Source organism: Stenella coeruleoalba (genome assembly GCF_951394435.1).
Source record: "Stenella coeruleoalba genome assembly, chromosome: 11".
In the NCBI taxonomy this organism is placed as follows: domain Eukaryota; kingdom Metazoa; phylum Chordata; class Mammalia; order Artiodactyla; family Delphinidae; genus Stenella; species Stenella coeruleoalba.
The window spans coordinates 51,697,978-51,716,659 of record NC_137157.1 but is presented as its reverse complement, the minus strand read 5'-3'; the positions used below and the strand labels follow the sequence as shown (position 1 = coordinate 51,716,659).

Below are 18,682 nucleotides of genomic sequence, written 5' to 3'. Positions count from 1 at the left end.
TCAAGTATATGCCAGGTCTTCAGAAAAGTTATTGTCAGAAACTAAACTAAGAAAGCCTTTAAAGGCGCCCAGATCAGGTGGGAAGGTGAGAAGGGCTGGGCATTGTGCCCGGAGTAGGTGAAGGAGGGAGCTCCCGGCCTCGGCCTATTGATGGGCGCTTAGAACCGGCACTATTTCGAGCCGGTGGCTGAATAGGATGCTACAGCTGCCCTCTTTTTGAGTTAATCACGTTCATAAACGTGAAGGTGGCAGCAGCCAGAGCGACCTTCCCCCTCCGGGCTAAAAGCTTCATCCTGATTCGTTCTGGCCACATCCTGCTCCTGGACGCTCTTCAGAGATCGCTCCCGGGCGTAGGCTGGGCTCACCTGCTGCAGGTGTCCCCAGTTATCGAGCGGCGTGGCCGCCGCCCTATCCTCCCCGCCCGGGGCCGAAGGGCGGCGCCGCGCGTACAGACCCGGGGGGAGGTCGGGCGCTTGGGGTATCCGGAGGCCGCTGGCGCTGCGCCCGGCCCAGGACACCCCCGGTGGGGCCGAGGCCGCGCCTCCTCCCGGAACTGCCCGGCGCGGCGTGGCGCCGCGGGAGGAACGGCGGGAGGAGCGGCGGGAGCCATGGAGGTCCTGCCCGCCGGCGGGGGCCGGACGGGGCTCCCGCAGCCTGAGGTGAGGATGGAGGACGCGGGCCCCAGAGCGCCCCTGGTTGTAAACCTGCGAGGGGCGCCCCCGGCGGAGCGAGCGCGGGGCTCCAGGGACTCCTGGGAAGGCGAGGAGGACCCGGAGCCCGGCGAGCCCCGGGGCAGCTGCACGGCGTCCCTGGTGAGCGGGTTGCTCAGCGAGCTGTACAGCTGCACGGAGGAGGAGGAGGCGGCCGGCGGGGGCCGCGGGCCCTGGGGCCGCCAGCGGCGCCGAGACAGCCTCGACAGCTCCACGGAGGCCTCGGGCTCCGACGTGTTCGTGGGCGGCCGCGGCGGCGCCGGCGACTCCCGTGTGCTACAGGAGCTGCAGGAGCGGCCGAGTCAGCGGCACCAGATGCAGTACCTGTGGCAGAAAGGTGAGGACCGGGGGAGGGGGTTCCCGGGAGCTTCCCGGAGCCGCGCCCCCGCTGGGACAGTCCGCGCTCTCCGGCTCACCAGCGCGCACCTGTGCTGATGGGCCGTGCGCCCAGATGTTAAGTTTGGGACGTCTCTTTTGACCTGGCACGGCTGGCCACAGTGTCACGGATTCATGACTGAGTTCTTATTGTACCCCCATCCCTTCTCGAGTTGTCGAGTGAAGCATCAGTTATCGGAATGGTACCAACGGGCCTCCCCCCTCCCCCCGTCCCCCATCCTCCTTGTGTTTGTGGAGGCCCAAGGGGAGAGGCAGTCCAGGTTCTAATTTCACCAGAACAGCTGTTAAGACAGGTTTGGAGTTTCCGATTTGTCTATCTGAAGTTATCTAGAGGGCCCTGGGAGAGAATAGAGGCGACTCTTGGGGCTGGTTTAAAAAAAAAACAAAATCCACTTTTTAAAAATTTTATTTTACATCCACCTTCCTTGGCCACACCACTGAGAGAGTGTTTAACTAGTGAGGCAGAATAATTCAGTAATGCAGTTTCTAAGCAGAACGTGTGAAATCCATTTCTCAGAACGTCTGGTTTCAAGAAGCTCACTGGGTGGATTTTTTTTCCCCCTTGGGTGGAGGATTAGTGGAGGGCCCTAGGGCGTTGTCATTATCACAGCATTTAACTACCAGTACCTTCAGTTGGAGAGGTCGATCCCAAAAGGGCCTTGGCTTTGGGGGGAGAGGCTAATTTGGTTTCTTTTGTTATCAGACTCTGATGCTCTGTCCTAATTGAGATTTTTTTTTCCCTCAACTGTTCATAATAGATTTCCTTTCAGGCACTGACACAGTTATTACAGTTGTCTTTTGGTATAGATATATCAAGACCTCAATTTACAAAATGAAGTCAGGTGTGGAAAAACATGCTAAGCCACCATAACGTTTCTTGAGTTAATGTCCTTGTGGTAAATTACCAGGAAAGGGAGGAACAAGAATACTATGGATGGGTCTCTTGTCTCCTATTTGTAAAGTCAGCCCAGCTGGTGCGGGGATGGGGTGGGGGTGGGGGGTGGACCTAACTAGAAAAGGAATAAATTTCCCTGCTTTCTGAAATCTGTGTAAACAGCTTTCAGCTTCCTCTTTTGGCTTCCTGGTGAGGATTTTTTTCCCAGCTGATTGTTACAAATGGCTTCCACCCCCCCAACCCCTGCCTGGGACTTTAGCTGGAGTTGTGCTGTTTAATTTTATACAATTATTTGGCTCTTCTCAGGGTGTTTATGCCAAGAGTTCTGCAGGGCAGTAGTTCTTTCAGAATCAATTTTGAAGACTTATGATTTGGCTTTCTGTTTTTTACAAGGTTATTTACTTTTCATTACGGAGAGAATTTTGTGGATTAGTGATTTCCTTTTGGAAGAGGAAATTTGGCAAGCTAAAGTTTAGGGAAGACGTCACAGTACAGCTTTGGAAATACAGATTTCAAATAAGTGACCACTCTACTAATCATTCATAAGACCTGTAAGAGTCAGTTTTGCCCAAGTCTCAGTCTTTCTGCATGGTTAGCTATCTGCTGATCTCTTCTTTCCTTGTAGTCGACCCTATTAGAATGTACATGATGCCATATTATGATAGTCCTACACATGCAAACACACACATATATCCCTTTTCCTTCATCGATAAACATCATTAAAGAATAAGGAATCAGGTAATGGAAACAGCCGTCTACTTAAATAATTTTACAGCTTATTAGGTTATTTGATTGTTTTCAGGGTCAAAAAAATATCCCTCCTAACATAATATGTAGTTAAGACTCTATAATGTAGATAACCTGTGTATTAATTTGCTCTTCCCTCTGATACGGATTTTGTTGTAGGACCTATTTAGATATTCAGCATGTGTGGGTTGTTTATTTATGTGAGGCACCAAAATGGTTTCTCAGGAAATCTAGGCACTCTTTTCACTGTTGTCATTAAGGGCGTGAACTTTGGAGTTAGCTTGAGTTAATATCCTGCCACTGTTCCTTACTAATTGTGTGACCTTGGGCAAGCTCTTTAACCTCTCTGAGTCTCATTTTCCTCACCTACAAATAAGGATAATAATACTACTTCATAGTCAGGCAGAGAAAAAAAAATATTATGTCACTTACGTGTGGAATCTAAAAAAATAATACAAATAAATTTATTTACAAAACAGTAACAGACACACACAGAAAACAAACTGATGGTTACCAAAGGGGAAAGGGGGTGGGGAGGGATAAATTAAGAGTATGGGATTAACAGATAGGCATTACTATATATAAAATAGATAAACAGCAAGGATTTACTCTATAGCACAGGGAACTATATTCAGTATCTTGTAATAACCTATAATGGAAAAGAATCTAAAAATATGTATAACTGAACCACTTTGCTGTATACCTGAAACTAATACAATATTGTATTACAATACAATACAATATTACAATTACAATACAATATTGTAAATCAGCTATACTTCAGTAAAAGAAAATGCTACTACTTCATAGGGCTGTAGTGAGAATTATGTAAGTTAATGGGTGTGAAGTGCTCAATAAATGTTAGATATTGTTTTTATTATTATATACACTGGAATTCCTTAAAGAGGAAATTGTTCAGTTTGTCAGTTGATGATCTCATTTTTCCTCATTTATTGAACACTGTGTTAGGAGCTATGGCTGATGCTGTGGGACATAATAAAGATAAAGCAGACCTTATTTCTGTCTTCCAGATATTTATATACCAGCACATGTTGCTGTAAAAGACATTTTCAAGTTCAACTCTGAAGATTTTTCCTACATTGGACAGTACATATCATTCAGAAAATCATAGAGCTCTAGGTATCTGAAGAGTCACCGAAAATGACTCTTTTGTGGAAGGAAAGTGTAATTTGAATATAAGATGATGATATCCCTGTCCCTTTTGTTTCTGTTAATAGAGGGAAAAACTTTAAACATTCGAATTTGCTCTATTTGAAGGAATCTGGGATTGAAGGGTCTCTGGTGTCTTCTTGTTGCTCCATTCCACGTTTAATCATCCTCAGAACCCAACTGTTTTCAATTAACCTAAGTGTGTTCTTACTTCTCATTATATCTCACCACATTTGAACTCAAGGTGAGAGAAATAGCTGGCTGTTTTTTTCTTCCTAACAGTAATTACTTATTCTTACTTTAGTGCTCTTTATATTAATGTTTATAAAGGCTATTCACATCTGTTTTTCAGAATAATCTTGTAGAATTTGAGACTTGGAGCACTGCCTTGCCTGAGATCACACAGATAAGTGGATTGATCCAAAGGCAATTCTTTTTAACTCAAGGTCAAATGCATTTTCCATAATGAGGTCAATCCAGTATGACGGCTGTTAAAGCAACCCTCACCCACTTCTCTGACACAGACCCCGACAGTTCACTTCCTGTGATCTCTGGAATGTTTTTCTTACTTTTGCACACTTCTTTTGTTCTCTTCTGATCCTCTCTAGTTTCTCCAAATCCCTTTCAAAATGAGTAGATCCAAACCCCACACAGGACCCCTAATGAGGGCCTAGCCTGTGCCACGCCAAGTGGAAGGCTTTGCCTGCCTGACAGGTCACAGTATGGTGACTAATGAAGTGCGACATTAGTCATACTAATATGCAGTATGACAAATGAAACTCCCCAATTGTAATGATTATTCATATAGATGTTGTGGTCACTTCTGATTCCCAAGTCTTTTTTCATTTGTAGAAAAACTGCTGTTGAGAATATTAGTTTTATAGATGCGAACTGTCTTTTACTTATCTGTTTGAAGGACATATTTTCTACCATATTTGAAAATGAAATGTTGTACTCAATGTCAAGCTATGGGAAGGCTGTATATTTAAAACAAAACCATTATCACTACGTTTATCTATATTAGAAAATGTGGTAATATTACTTTGATCATTTACAAAAGTGAGTGCTTTTAAAAAACATTTGTTATCAGCTGTTAGATTTATCATTGATTTAACAGACTAAAGATTCTTTTTCTGTAAGCTTACCGTCTGAGCACTTTAATGATAGAAAAAAAATACATGCCGGGCTTCCCTGGTGGCGCAGTGGTTGAGAGTCCGCCTGCCGATGCAGGGGACACGGGTTCGTTCCCCCGTCTGGTAAGATCCCACATGCCGCGGAGCGGCTGGGCCTGTGAGCCATGGCCGCTGAGCCTGCGCGTCCGGAGCCTGTGTTCCGCGAAGGGAGAGGCCACAACAGTGAGAGGCCCACGTACCGGAAAAAAAAAAAAAAAATGCCAATTTTAAGGCAATGAAACAAATTTGAAACCAGAGCTGGATATCATAAGAGTCTTTGCTTACATGTTACAAGTAGCCTCAAGAATAAAATTATCTTACAGTCTTTGCATGGACAGGGCAAGAAATATTAACAAATGAGTGACTTATTTCATCAGAATCTTTCAGCTGAATGTTTACATGTAATCCTGGGTGAGAATCCAGGATTACTTGGTTTAAATGGATGTTCCAGAGATTTGTCTCATGATTGGTATCACATTGGAATTTGTATTCCTCTCAGGGTATTTATTGTTCTATTTTCCTGTTTCTTTACTGATAGACACAAATGAACTGAAGATGATCCTTCGAGAGCTAAAGTACAGGATTGGCATTCAGTCGGCGAAATTACTTCGGCAGCTGAAGCAGAAAGATAGGCTTGTGCACAAAGTACAGAGGAACTGCGATGTTGTGACGGCGTGCTTGCAGGCTGTGTCTCAGAAGAGAAGTAAGTGCTGGATTGGGGTAAGCCCTTTTGCCACGTGGGACCGGAATGTTAGTGAAGCCACGTCAGTAGTCATTATGCTTTTGAATATATGTATTGAGAAGTTTTAAATGGAAGTCTATACCTTCAGAACTAAGAACGATGAACAACTCAGACAGCTTCCTGTATTTTTCAGTTAAAATGTATATTACATGTCTGATGTTACAATGTAGTTAGTTTTATTATTATAGATTTGAGGTAGCACTTCACTTTGACAATGGTTATTTTTGCCTGATGCTACATAATGACTAAAATCTTTACTTTTAAAACAGCAGCAAAGAGACACAACCTAAAAGGCATGTCTCTACTTTCTTATGCTGTGTTGCTCTAATAAGTGAATTAAACAATTGATTTAAAAGAAGGAGACTCTTGGAACAGGATCTTACAACTTGCTCTGAAATCCGAAAAGGACAACATAGTTTAACAAATTAAACCTGTCTCGTGGGTAATCCATTCATAAGTAAGAGATGCATGGTTTATTAACTGAGTTAAAAACAAAATATTAACTTACTAATCCATGTTAGATACTGGATATAAAAGCTTGTGAATTGATTTTTTAATTCTCCATGCAAGAGTTTTATGTTTTATTCTGCTAATGTTTCCCTATTTTTGTTTTTTATTTTTTATTAACATGCAGCGTGGCAGAACAGGTATGGTAAACAGAGGCACAATTATGTGTTTTGACAGAATGCCCGTGGCAGCTTTTTAGGTGCATGTGAAAGTTGCCTTTTCTTTTTCCTTTACCCTGTCACATTTTGTATGTAAAGTGACACTTACTAGAGTGTTTTTTTTTTAATTCCAAATGAAGATGTGTCTGTTTTCATAAAACAATTTTTAGGGCTTGATTAGCTTCAGATAATAAAATTAATGACTTAAATTCCATTCTTACGTTTGTTATTAAAAGAAAATACTGTTTGCTTCCTCTCCTTTTATTATATCACTGTTATCCCCAAATTATTATTATGCTGTTTACTGAGGAAGGTTTCAACCTAATGTGTATTAAACGGAATACTTCTTATTGTTATAATGATGTAATAGTCCATACAAGAAGCAGGAATATAATTGAGTAGACTGGTTTTGAATAGGGTTTTCTGCAGAGCCAGACACTTGTCTGAAATAGGTAGAGAAGGAGGGTAGAGATATATAGATATACGTGTACATATATAGATATACATGTATAGCATATAGTACATGTATATCTATATATGTGTATGTATACAAAAAGTTGTCGTGTGTTATAAGTATTTGATATTTTTCCATGCATTCTGGTTGATTTCACTAGTGTCCAGTAAAAATGGTATTATTTTCCCTTTTTATTTTGAAATGTTTTGATTTTGATTTTTCTCTTCTCAACTGTGTTTTCATCTTCCCATTATTATTGTTTGTACCAGAAGTTAAAAGCACAAAGTGGTAAATGCATGGATTTGGATGTGTGGGAAAGTATAAGGGGGGGCGTTGGAGCCAGTGTCAGGAGACAGAGAGGAATGTCAGGCTAGCACAGGATCACAGGCTGGTAAGTACCAGAGACTGATAATCGTTTAGAGTTTCACTTTGCTTGACTGATGAAAGGACTGGCTTTTATGTCTTTTTAGAAAAATGTGTCCACACGCCCCCAATTTAATTTGTGGATTTGTGGGTGCAGCATTCCTATGTATTTTAGATTTTTGTCTCTTTACGTCCAGAGTTTTGCATGTCAGAGAATATGGGGTTAATGGCTCCTTTCCTTGGATTTCAGTTCCCCCCTGGGTAATAAGACTCTATTAAATGAAACAGAATTTTTTGTTGAATTAAGAAATAACAGTGTATTAGAATTATCATTCTCATCATGTGATAAAGTATTATGATGTAGACATTGTTAGAAATTTGACTAAGTGGTTATTTATCCATTTGAGAACTCTAGAGGTTAGATTTAAAAAAAAATTAATTAACTAATTTTTGGCTGCATTGGGTCTTCGTTGTTGCGCGCGGGCTTTCTGTAGTTGTGGCGAGCTGGGGCTACTCTTCGATGCGGTGCACTGGCTTCTCATTTTCGTGGCTTCTCTTGTTGCAGAGCACGGCCTCTAGGCACGTGGGCTTCAGCAGTTGTGGCACATGGGCTCAGTAGTTGTGGCTCACGGGCTCTAGCACGCAGGCTCAGTAGTTGTGGCACGGGCTTAGTTGCTCCACGACATGTGAGACCTTCCCGGACCAGGTCTCGAACCCGTGTCCCCTGCATTGGCAGGCGGATTCTTAACCACTGCACCACCAGAGAAGCCCCGGAGGTTAGAAGTTTAGTGACTAAATGCCTGATTCCAGTACTTACCCATTTGTCCTCTTTCCTCAAAGTCAACTAATAACAAATATGTTTAATTAGATTAGTCACTGAACTTTCAGTTTAGTAGTGACTGTCAGTGATGCATTGCAATACAGCATACGTGTTGAATTGTTTGCATTTAATGTGCAAAAGTCAGATAACCCCTATTTTCCCCTCCGTATGGATTCAGTGCTTATGATTCTTTCTATAAGTGACTTTTCCCCTTTTATAACACGCTGTAGAATTAAACACTTTTTTTTACATATACATGAAATATTTTTTTTGTTGTTAGTTTTACAAAAACAGGGTCATATTATAGAATTAAACAATTTAAATCTTTTATTAAAATGGATTATTTCCTGTTGATACACCGAAGGGGATATATTAATTTTGAAATAAGAATCACAAGTGGATGATGAATCAGAAAGTGTGGATTATGAACCAAAATGACTAGATCATTTCTATTTCTAACACAGGTGATGTAACTGCTTAGACTTTTTGATTTTCTACACCAAGCCTTACGGTAGAATCCCTTTATTTTCAAACGGGTGAGAATAAGAGCAGGATCAATACTTGCCTTATAGCACAGCAGATTTTTCCCCTCGATTTTACCGTTTATCTAAGGGTAACCATAGTATAACCACTTCAATATTAATCTTAAAATGAATAATAAGAATAGTATCAGCAGCTACTCTTCACTAAGTATGTGCTTTATGCGAAAGTGTTGGTTTTATCTCTCATAGCAATTCCAAAAGTATATTGTCTTTAGGCACATTTTATTGGGAAATTGAGATTCAGAAAGTTTAGGTAATTTGCCTAGTGGTTGAGAAGGAATTTGAAGATAGGTATCTCAAAACTTCACTCTTTGGACCGTAAACATAAGAGGGGTCTGCTTTTTCTTAGCAATTAGATTGATACTTCTCTAATACTGGATTACTGTTGGAGCAATAAGAAATTTGTAACATACGAAGGATATAATACAGAGTTTCAGGTTTATTAGAATATACTGCTTTAGCGCAGTTTGCACGTGAAGTAAATATCTTTTCTTGGCCATCTGGATTATGGAACGAATGTAGTGTGGTGTGCAGGAAAATCTACCCAAAGGCATTAAGATGATGGGAAGAATAAGGTGGATATTTGGCCGGGAGTTTGATTCTGATGATAAGATTTTTAAGTAGTTTGCTTATCCCGTGGTGTAACTATTTTTCCTGAAAACAGAAGGGAGGCCATCTTAATGATCAGCGTTGCCTAGTTCTACAGTTTTCTGCATTGGTATATTAAATGTTTGTTCTGCTGGTTGAGTTTGTGAAAGGTGTTATAGATCAAGTGATTGATCTGGATGATTCCAATCTAGTGGTGATTGGAAAACTGTGAAAAGAGAGAAGCATGAAAAAAACGTGAATGTAAATGGACGTATTATCTTTATTTTAGCCTGGTCTCTAAGTACAGGAATTTTAGGCAGCTTATAGACTTATTTTGTTAATGTGTCCACCCTGGCATCCTGATAATGTAATTAAATCTTGCTATCATAAATGCCTGGTAGAGACTGATACTTTTGTCAAACAGTGAGTGGCCTTTGTTCTTCTTTTTCTATGGGTCTCTTCTCTACAGTAGTACCTTGTCCTCTGCGGCAGAAGAAGGAATTTGTGTGACGCTGAGTTTGGTATCACTGACATTCAACATTTTCCACTAAGAAACAATTCTCATTGTTTTTTAAAAAATTATAAAAAGTAATGCACCTAACCAGCTATCTACTCCTAGGTATTTACCCAAGAGAATTGGAGATGTATATCCCCACAAAAATTGGTACATGAATGTTCATAGCAGTTTTTTTTTATAATAGCCAAAAAATGGTAACAACCTGAATGTCAATGGATGAATGGATAGACAAATGTGATACATCCATATGATGGAATATTATTCAGCCATAAACAGGAATGAAGTTACTAATTCATGTTACAACATGGATGACCCTTGAAAACATGATGCTAAGTGAAAGAAGCAGGCACAAAAGTCCACATACTTTATGATTCTATTTGAAATGTTCAGAATAGACACATCCATAGAAATAGAAAGTAAATTAGTCATTGCCAGGGCTTGCGGGTAGGGAGAATAGGAAATGACTGCTAATGGCATGGGTTTCTTGCTGGGGTGATGAAAATGTTGTGCTGTCAGATAGTGGTGTTGGTTGCACAATTCTGTGAATATACTAAAAGTCACTAAATTGTACAGTTTAAAAGGGTGAATTTTATGGTATGTGAATAATATCTCAATAAAAAGTGTTAAAATATAATAATAAAGAAACCTTGGAAAATACAGAAGTGTAAAAAGAAGAGGAAAAACCATTTTCTAAAGACAGTCTCTTAATGTTTTTGAATTTTTATGCAAGTGGTTTTTTAATATGAAGTTTTTCCAAAGTCGGTGTACTGTATAATATTTCTGTATCCTGCCTTTTTCATGTAACATATTATAAGCTGGTGCCATTGGCATAAATTATCATAAACATAATTTTGAATGATTAATGCACTACTTTTCAGTCTACCATTTTATTTTGTCACCACATTGTAATAGTGACGAATCTCCTTTCAGTTGTGAGTACAGAAACACAACTCAAACTGATTTAAGCAATAAAGGAAGTTGATGGGCTTACATAATTAAAAGTCCAAGGATGTGCCTTCAGGTGTAGCTAAATCAGGTAAATACAGGTGCTCAGAGAGTATCTTTAAGACATATGACTTCATCTCTTAGCTGTGCTTTCCTCTGTATTGGACAACACCAAAATGGCCAACAGCAGCTCCGAATCAGCAAACGTACCAGAAAGAACATCTTTTTCCGTAGCTCCAGAAAGTCCCATAATTTACTTTCCTTGACCTAGTTGGGTCACGTGCTTACTAAGACTCAACCCTTTTTTAAATGTATGTAAGAAGGGGTTAAGGTGATAAGTGCCATGGGGAAAAAAAAACCAACAGGAAAAGGCAGATTTGGAGTGGCCAACAATTGGTGTTTGTGTTGTCCTTTAAATTTTAACTCTTCTAGTGAGTGCTTTAGTGGCTGCGTGATTTTCATTTTCATTTTGCTGATTACTAACGTGGTTCAGCACCTCTTCATGTGTTTACTGACTAATTGTCTCCTAAGAAAAGGATTAGTCTCCTTTTTCTTATAGATTTGTAGGAATTCTTTATGTATTCTGAATATGAGTCTTTGTCAGATACATGTGATGCAAATACCTTCTCCCACTTTTTTGGCTTGCATTTTCACTCTCTTAAGAGTGTCATCTAGAGGGCATCTATGAACATTCCATTGGGAGTCATCCTTTCCTATCAGGCATCTCACCTGCGGCTTTGTGTGTTTGGTCAGACTTCTGGCATGTTTCGTTTCCTGTTGTTTAGTAAAGGTGCTGTTCCTGGGATGTACTAAACCAGGTGATTTTTCTTTTTTTTGATTTTTTCCTTTTGATTTAATATACTGAGAAAGAATTGGGGCTGTTAAGATCAATTTTAGGAGTGGTGTGTGTATTAAATAGTTATTCATTCTGGAACACAAGGACAGGATTGTAATAAAAGGAGATGGAACAGTTTTAAAAAAAAAGAGTGTCATTTGATGAACAAGAATTCTTAGTTTTTATTTAGTCCAATTTACTAGTCTTTTAGCTTCTTGCAGGGCCAGCTTCACGGGCATGTGATCTGTGCAGTCACTTGGGGCCCATGCTCATCAGGGCCCTACAATTGGTTTAATGCTCTGCTGTTGCTTTTCTTAGTGATTTTTGAACAAGGGGTCCCACAGGTTAGGTAACCAGTCCTGCCTTTATAGCTGGTGCTTTCTGTTCTCCCATTATATTTTCAGGAAGCTTTATTGTTTTGTTTTCAGATCAAAAGCCACCTAAAATTGATTCATTTTGTTCACATGAAATGAGAAAGGAGTCAAATTTCATTTTTGTCCAGAAAAAAAAAATTCATTTTTGTCCATGTGGACATCTAATTGACTCAGCACGGTTTATCAGAGACCATCCTTTTACCACTGCTCTGTGGTGAGATTTTTATATAAATTTCTATATGTGTGTGGGTCTATTTGGGGTCTCTTATCCTATTTTATTGTTTTATTTGTCTATCCTTGAGCCAATGCAACACTGTCTTAATTACTGCACTGTTTTGGTTTTTTTTTTTTTTTTTTTGCGGTACGCGGGCCTCTCACTGTTGTGGCCTCTCCCGTGGCGGAGCACAGGCCCCGGACGCGCAGGCTCAGCGGCCGTGGCTCACGGGCCTAGCCGCTCCGCGGCATGTGGGATCTTCCCGGACCGGGGCACGAACCTGTGTCCCCTGCATCGGCAGGCGCACTCTCAACCACTGCGCCACCAGGGAAGCCCTAATTACTGCACTTTATAATAACTCTTACTCTCTGATAGTGTAGGTTCTTACATCTTGTTCTTCTTCAGGACTGTTTTGCTTATTATTGGCTTTTAGGGGAGAATTGACAACTTTACAATGTTGGGTCCTCCAATCCATAACTATGGTATTTAAAATTATTATTCAAATTTATTTGAATAATATTTTACAGTTTTCTATGCAGAGGTCTTACATATCTTTTACTATATTTATTCTTAGGTAATTGAGTTTTCTTGATGCTATTTTAAATTGGTGTCTTTTAAGAAATTCATTTTCTATTTGTTTCTAGTACATAGAAGTATGATTGTTATCTGCATATTGGTACTATATCCAGTAATCTTACTTTTCCTTTTCTTGATTCTAATAATTTATCTGTAAAATCATTTGTTTTTTCTAAGTATATAATCTTTATCATCTGTGAATACTGTCAGTTTTATGGATTTCTTTACCATCCTTTCATTTATTTTCTCGTCTTATGTACTGGCTAGGACCTCCGGTTTAATCTTGAATAGAAGTAGTGAAAATAAGATGAGAATTTTTGTCTCGTGTACAACCTCAGAAGGAAAGTTTTCTTTTTATCATTTCACCATTAAGTACAATGTTTGCTGAAAGTTTTCTGTAGAAATCCTTTATCAAATTAAGAAAATTCTCTTGTCCAGTTTGCTAAGATGCTGAATTTTATCACATACTTTATTGCTGTATTGAGATAATATGTTGAATTTTATATTTTTGTTGAATTTTAAAACAACTTTGTATTCTTGAAAAAAATCCTACCTAGGTCATTATATATATATATATATATATATATACATACACACACATATAATATACACACGAATATATACACATATACACACACACACAATATGTATATGTACATACATATATACATTGCTAGATTTGATTTGCTAATATTTTGTTTATGATTTTTTATGGCTATGTTCATGAGTGAGATTAGCTTATAATTCCTCTTTCTTGTAATGCTCTTGTCAAGTTTTGGGAGTCTCATAAAAGAAGTTACAGAGTACCCTCTTTTTCCATTCTTTGGAAGAGATTGTATAAGACTGGAATTATTTCTTTCATAAAAGTTTGGTAGAATTTACTGGTAAAATATTTGGGCCTGAAGTTTCCTTCATAGGAAGGTTTTAAATTATGACAACTTAAAAAATTATAGGATTATTTGTATTTTCTATTTCTTTTTATATCAGCTTTGGTAAATTACATACAATTTGCCCATTTCACGTAAACTTTCACATTTATAGGCATAAAAATTTTAAGAATATTTTTTTGGTTCCTTTAGTGTTCCACAATATTAAAACAATATCACTGATTTAAATAGAAATTCACTTACTATTTAAGATATCTATTATAGAATGCATCACCATAAAGAAGAGTATTCTAATACATGTATATATATTAAAAATAAGCAGAATCTATGTATGATATCTACCTATGAAGATTGAGTAATAAATATTACTGGCACATTAGAAGCCCTTGTGTGTTCCTCCCTGGCTGAAATCTCCTTTCTCCCCTGCGTTTGTGTTAATTATTCCCTCGCTTCTCTTTATAGTTTTTCTGCCTCTTGTACATATCCCTAAACAACATATAGTTTTGAAAAGCTGAGTAGCAAGCCCATGCCTAGTTGTGTAGGGAAAGGGTAATGTTGCTGCCTCTGTTAGAGAAAAGCTCTCAAAAGGTAAGCCAAACCGTTTCTGGGTCACAGTCTGATGTTGGGTTCCTCAGAGAATTCACAGGAGCCCCTTCTGGGGGAGTCAGAGGGCAGGTCCTGTGGCATCTGCCAGGGCTGTGTTTTGGACTAGTTGATGAATGATCAGCTAAGCTGGAGGAGTGGACTGCTGCTTATTTTTGATTTGAAGCTCGCCAACATGGCCTTGCTCTTTCTCTCAGAAGTAGGTCCAAGCAGAACACTTTTGTGGGCATGGAGGGGAGTGGAGAACAGGCACTTTATCAGCACACTGTGAGATAAACAAGCACAGATGAGAATCTGGACCAGCTCACCTGGGCATTCTCACTTCGAGTTAGAAAAAGGGTCCAGTAGCAGGAAGCATCTTGTGTTGACTGCAGTCAACACAACTGTTGGCGGTTGTGCCCTGTCTGATGCACACCCGTGATCTTGGGATCTCTCTTCACTCTCAGCCTGGAGGCTCTCTTTTTCTCCTGTGTTGGATCTGTTACTTCCTGTGTCCTGTGTTTTCTTTCTTTCTTTTTTTGAAAATATCATTGCCCATATCTCCTTGAGGAAGGGTGCCTGTGAGGTAAATTTTTGGAAATTGTGCAGGAATGAAAATATCTTTATTATATCCTTGCTTTAATTGGCATTTCTATACCTGTTTTATCGCCTTGTTTTATTGCTTTCATTGTTGGTCTAGAGAAGTCTAGAGTCTTATTCCTTATCCTTTGTACTGGACTGTTTGTTTTTCCTCTTTGAAAGCTTGTGGGATCTTTCTTTGTTCTTGGTCTTCTGGAATTCATGATCATGTTGCTTGGCGTGGGTCTATTTTCACCCACTGTGCCTGGGTCTAGACGGGCTCTTTTGATCAGGCAACTATGTCTTTCAGCTCTGAAAAATTTATGTGAATTAATTCTTTGATGCTTTTCCTCTCTCCTTTTATTTTTTCATTTTTCCTCTTTCTGGAATTCTATTGTTTGGCTGTCAGAACGTCTGGACTAGTTCTGTAATAGTCTTGTCTTATTTTCTATATCTGTTGTTTATTTTCTTGTTTTTGCTTTACTTACTCAGAGATTATCGCAACTTTATTTCCCACTCCTGTTACTGAGACCTTTTTTTTAAGTTGTTAGTTGAATATTTCATGCATATATATGGTATTCTGTTCTTATTTCATAGATGCAATCTATTTCCTTGTTGCTCTAAGGATATTAATGATAGAGACTAAAACAGACAAACAGAAAATAACAATTTGGAGGAAATAGATTATCCAGGGAGGAAAGAAACCTTCAAAATGCTGTTATAATTCAAGTCTTTCCCCGGATATCCGGTGATCCTTGACTGTCTGCTCATAAGTGTGAGAATCTAAAAGAATGAGTTGAACTCTGAGCTCGCCCAGTAGAGCTTGTGGACTTTGAGCTTTACTGGAGTGTCGTCTGGATGGGCCCTTTCTTATAGGGCCCCCAGGTCAGTGTCTCCAGGTTTTTCTTGTGGAGCTGGTCAGAGTCCTCAGGGAAGAGTCCGCTGACTTCCTGCCCGGATGGTGAAGGTCTATGGAACTAAGAGCTGGGTCTCTGCATTCAGTATTCAGTGTGCATATGGTCACTGGATTCCCTCTGTTTTAGGTAAGGTTCCCGCCCTCAGCTGGTTGTCCAGCAACTCTCTGTTTTACCCCTTTTCAGAAATGAAACCTTCAGTCTTTGGCAGGGATGGAAGAAGAGTAATTGTCCAGCCTCATGAAGTAGGGCAGAGGATATAGGGATCCAACTGCTTCTCAACAGCTGTCTCCCAGTTCTCCTTATGAAGCCTGGCTGCCTGTCTCTGAGTCTTTTGTGGAATATGTGGTGTAATAGAGGTTGGATTTCCACTTTCCCGTGCGATTTTGGGATTTGGCTTTCTAGGATCTGCTGAGTCAATTTCTACTTGTCCATATGTTTTTTCATCTTCAAAATTCTATTGCTGTTGTCTCTGATGCTTTTTTTTTTTTTTTTACTTCTTGGTCCTTGTGGGTTATGATAAACAAAAATCTCTTAACTGTATTTTTTAGTGTGATTTTGGTGGGGACCAAAATTCGATGGAATTTTTTTGAATCTTCCTTCTTAACCCAGATGTATGTATTCCTTTTTCATAAGCTCATTTGTTTTGCTGGATGGAAAGTATTTTTTCAGCTTTATTGAGATATCATTGACATATAAACAAGTTAGCATTTAGATTAAGGTGGATGTGCCTTAACTTTGGAACTTGGTTGCAGAGTTGTGACTTTTGGTATAAATTTGTTAATATTGATAATCGATTTAGGTTTGTTTTGATATATAATTAGCAGCGTGGTCTGCCCTAAAGTAAGACTATGACTAGGTGAAAGAAATTGGATTCTTATTGCTTACAACATATTTTAGCAACAGTTTCCTCTCATTTCCTTTAAACTTTTAGTGTCTTGCAGCTGAGTTTTTTTTTTATTTTGTCATAATTTACTTATTCTTATCCTTACTGCAAATTTGTGAAATATTTGAAAGTACCGTATAACTTTTGAACCTCTAACTTCCGAGAGATTCTTTTTTTTTAAATACATTTATTTATTTATTTTTGGCTGCATTGGGTCTTCGTTGCTGCGCGCCGGCTTTCTCTAGTTGCGGCGAATGGGGCTACTCTTTGTTGCAGTGCGCGGGCTTCTCACTGTGGTGGCTTCTTTTGTTGCGGAGCATGGGTTCTAGGTACACAGGCTTCAGTAGTTGTGGCACGTGGGCTCAGTAGCTGTGGCTTACGGGCTCTAGAGTGCAGGCTCAGTAGTTGTGGCACTTGGGGCTTAGTTGCTCCGCGGCATGTGGGATCTTCCCGGACCAGGGCTGGAACCTGTGTCCCCTGCACTGGCAGGTGGATTCTCAACCACTGCGCCACCAGGGAAGCCCCTGAGAGATTCTTGTGGCTTTGGAAAACAACAAAACAGTAGCTGTTTCTTGTGCACATTACAGAGAGAACTGGTTTTTAGAGAAAAACATCTGAATCTCAAAGTCATAGTAATTTAGAGCTAGAAGAGAACTTAAATCTGATTTCTGTTTACTCCCAGCCTTAGGGCTGGGCAAAGTGAGGTGGAAGAGTTAAGAGTGTTGCCGAATATAATCTGCAAAACAAAAAACAAAAAACGAATAACTGAATCACTATGATGTACACCTAAATCTAACCCAGTATTGTAAATCAACTATACTTCAGTTAAAAACAAAACATTGCGGGAACTCAGTCTACTGGTTGGTGACTCAGTCAGGGCTCCCCTGGTTGGTGGTGCCCTTGCTATCAGTTGTGACAAAAGAAAACTGTATATACAGCCAGCAGGGGGAGTTCTCTTTCTCTTTTAAGCTTTCCTAAGAACTGTGTTAAATTTACATTCTCTGTATTGTCACAGCTTGAATCCTGGTTCTGCCACTTCCTCAAGGTGCAGTCTCATATAAGTTCTTTGACATCCCTGTGCTTCATTTTTCTCATCAGTTAAAAAAGGGACATGGGGGCTTCCCTGGTGGCGCAGTGGTTGAGAGTCCGCCTGCCGATGCGGGGGACATGGGTTCGTGCCCCGGTCTGGGAAGATCCCACCTGCTGCGGAGCGGCTGGGCCCGTGAGCCATGGCCGCTGAGCCTGCGCGTCCGGAGCCTGTGCTCTGCAACGGGAGAGGCCACAGCGGTGAGAGGCCCGCGTACCACAAAAAAAAAAAAAAAAAAAAAAAAAAGGGACATGATGATAATACCCATTTCATAGGGTGGTTATGAGAACTGAGTGAAATTATATAAAATGCTTATAGGACAGTGTCTGGCCATATTACTTACTATTATTGCCATTATTTCTGCTGTGGGGAGGTTTAGAGGCTGCCCTTTCTACCAGCATTTGGATACTACCAGCATTTGAAGGCAATTGAGAAGGTTGGAGTTGGGGTTCCTCACATTTAAAAAAATTGATGGGATGGGATTGTTGGAGGAGGAGATATTAGATGATCATAATTAGGGATTTTAGACTTCTTTAGCTCTTTGGGAAAGGATGGCTTACTCTTGTCCAATAACATGCAAGGAGATTGCTCCTCTTTTATGTGATTCAGTTGAAAAGATGATAAGTAAACACATCATATCTGAAAGTAGGCAACTGCCTGTGTGTACAAGGACAGTAGGGTCCAAGGTGAGAATCACCCAAATCCTCCTTGAAGCACTTCAAAAAAGAACTCGAACGAGAAGAATGACAGGAATGTGCTACGTAGCTAAGGGTAGGTGGGCTGGGGCAATATTCCAGGCAGAGATAATGGCGCAGAGGCTGCGAGGACATCAGGTACTTAGGATACTTTTAGTAATCTAGTATTTCTGGATATAAAATTAGAGCTAGAGGGAACCTCAGAATTCATCTGGTGTAACTGCCTCTTGAACATAGAACACTAGTGTCTGGGAACTGCCTTCTTAACTAGATTGAAAGCTGTTTGAGGATATGGCTATTTGACAATAACTACTTGATACGTGAACA

The 18,682-nt window shown here is 39.9% G+C and overlaps 1 protein-coding gene across 1 annotated transcript in view; it reads left to right on the top strand.

Moving 5' to 3' along the window:
• The first annotated feature begins 407 nt into the window (after positions 1-407).
• TBC1D30 (TBC1 domain family member 30) overlaps positions 408-18,682 on the top strand; it is an 87,853-nt gene continuing 69,578 nt past the window's right edge. Inside the window, exons 1-2 of the mRNA XM_079937837.1 lie at positions 408-1,047; positions 5,629-5,793. Coding sequence (XP_079793963.1) covers positions 609-1,047; positions 5,629-5,793 — 604 coding nt within the window. The 5' untranslated portion in view covers positions 408-608. The remainder of the gene's footprint in view (positions 1,048-5,628; positions 5,794-18,682) is intronic.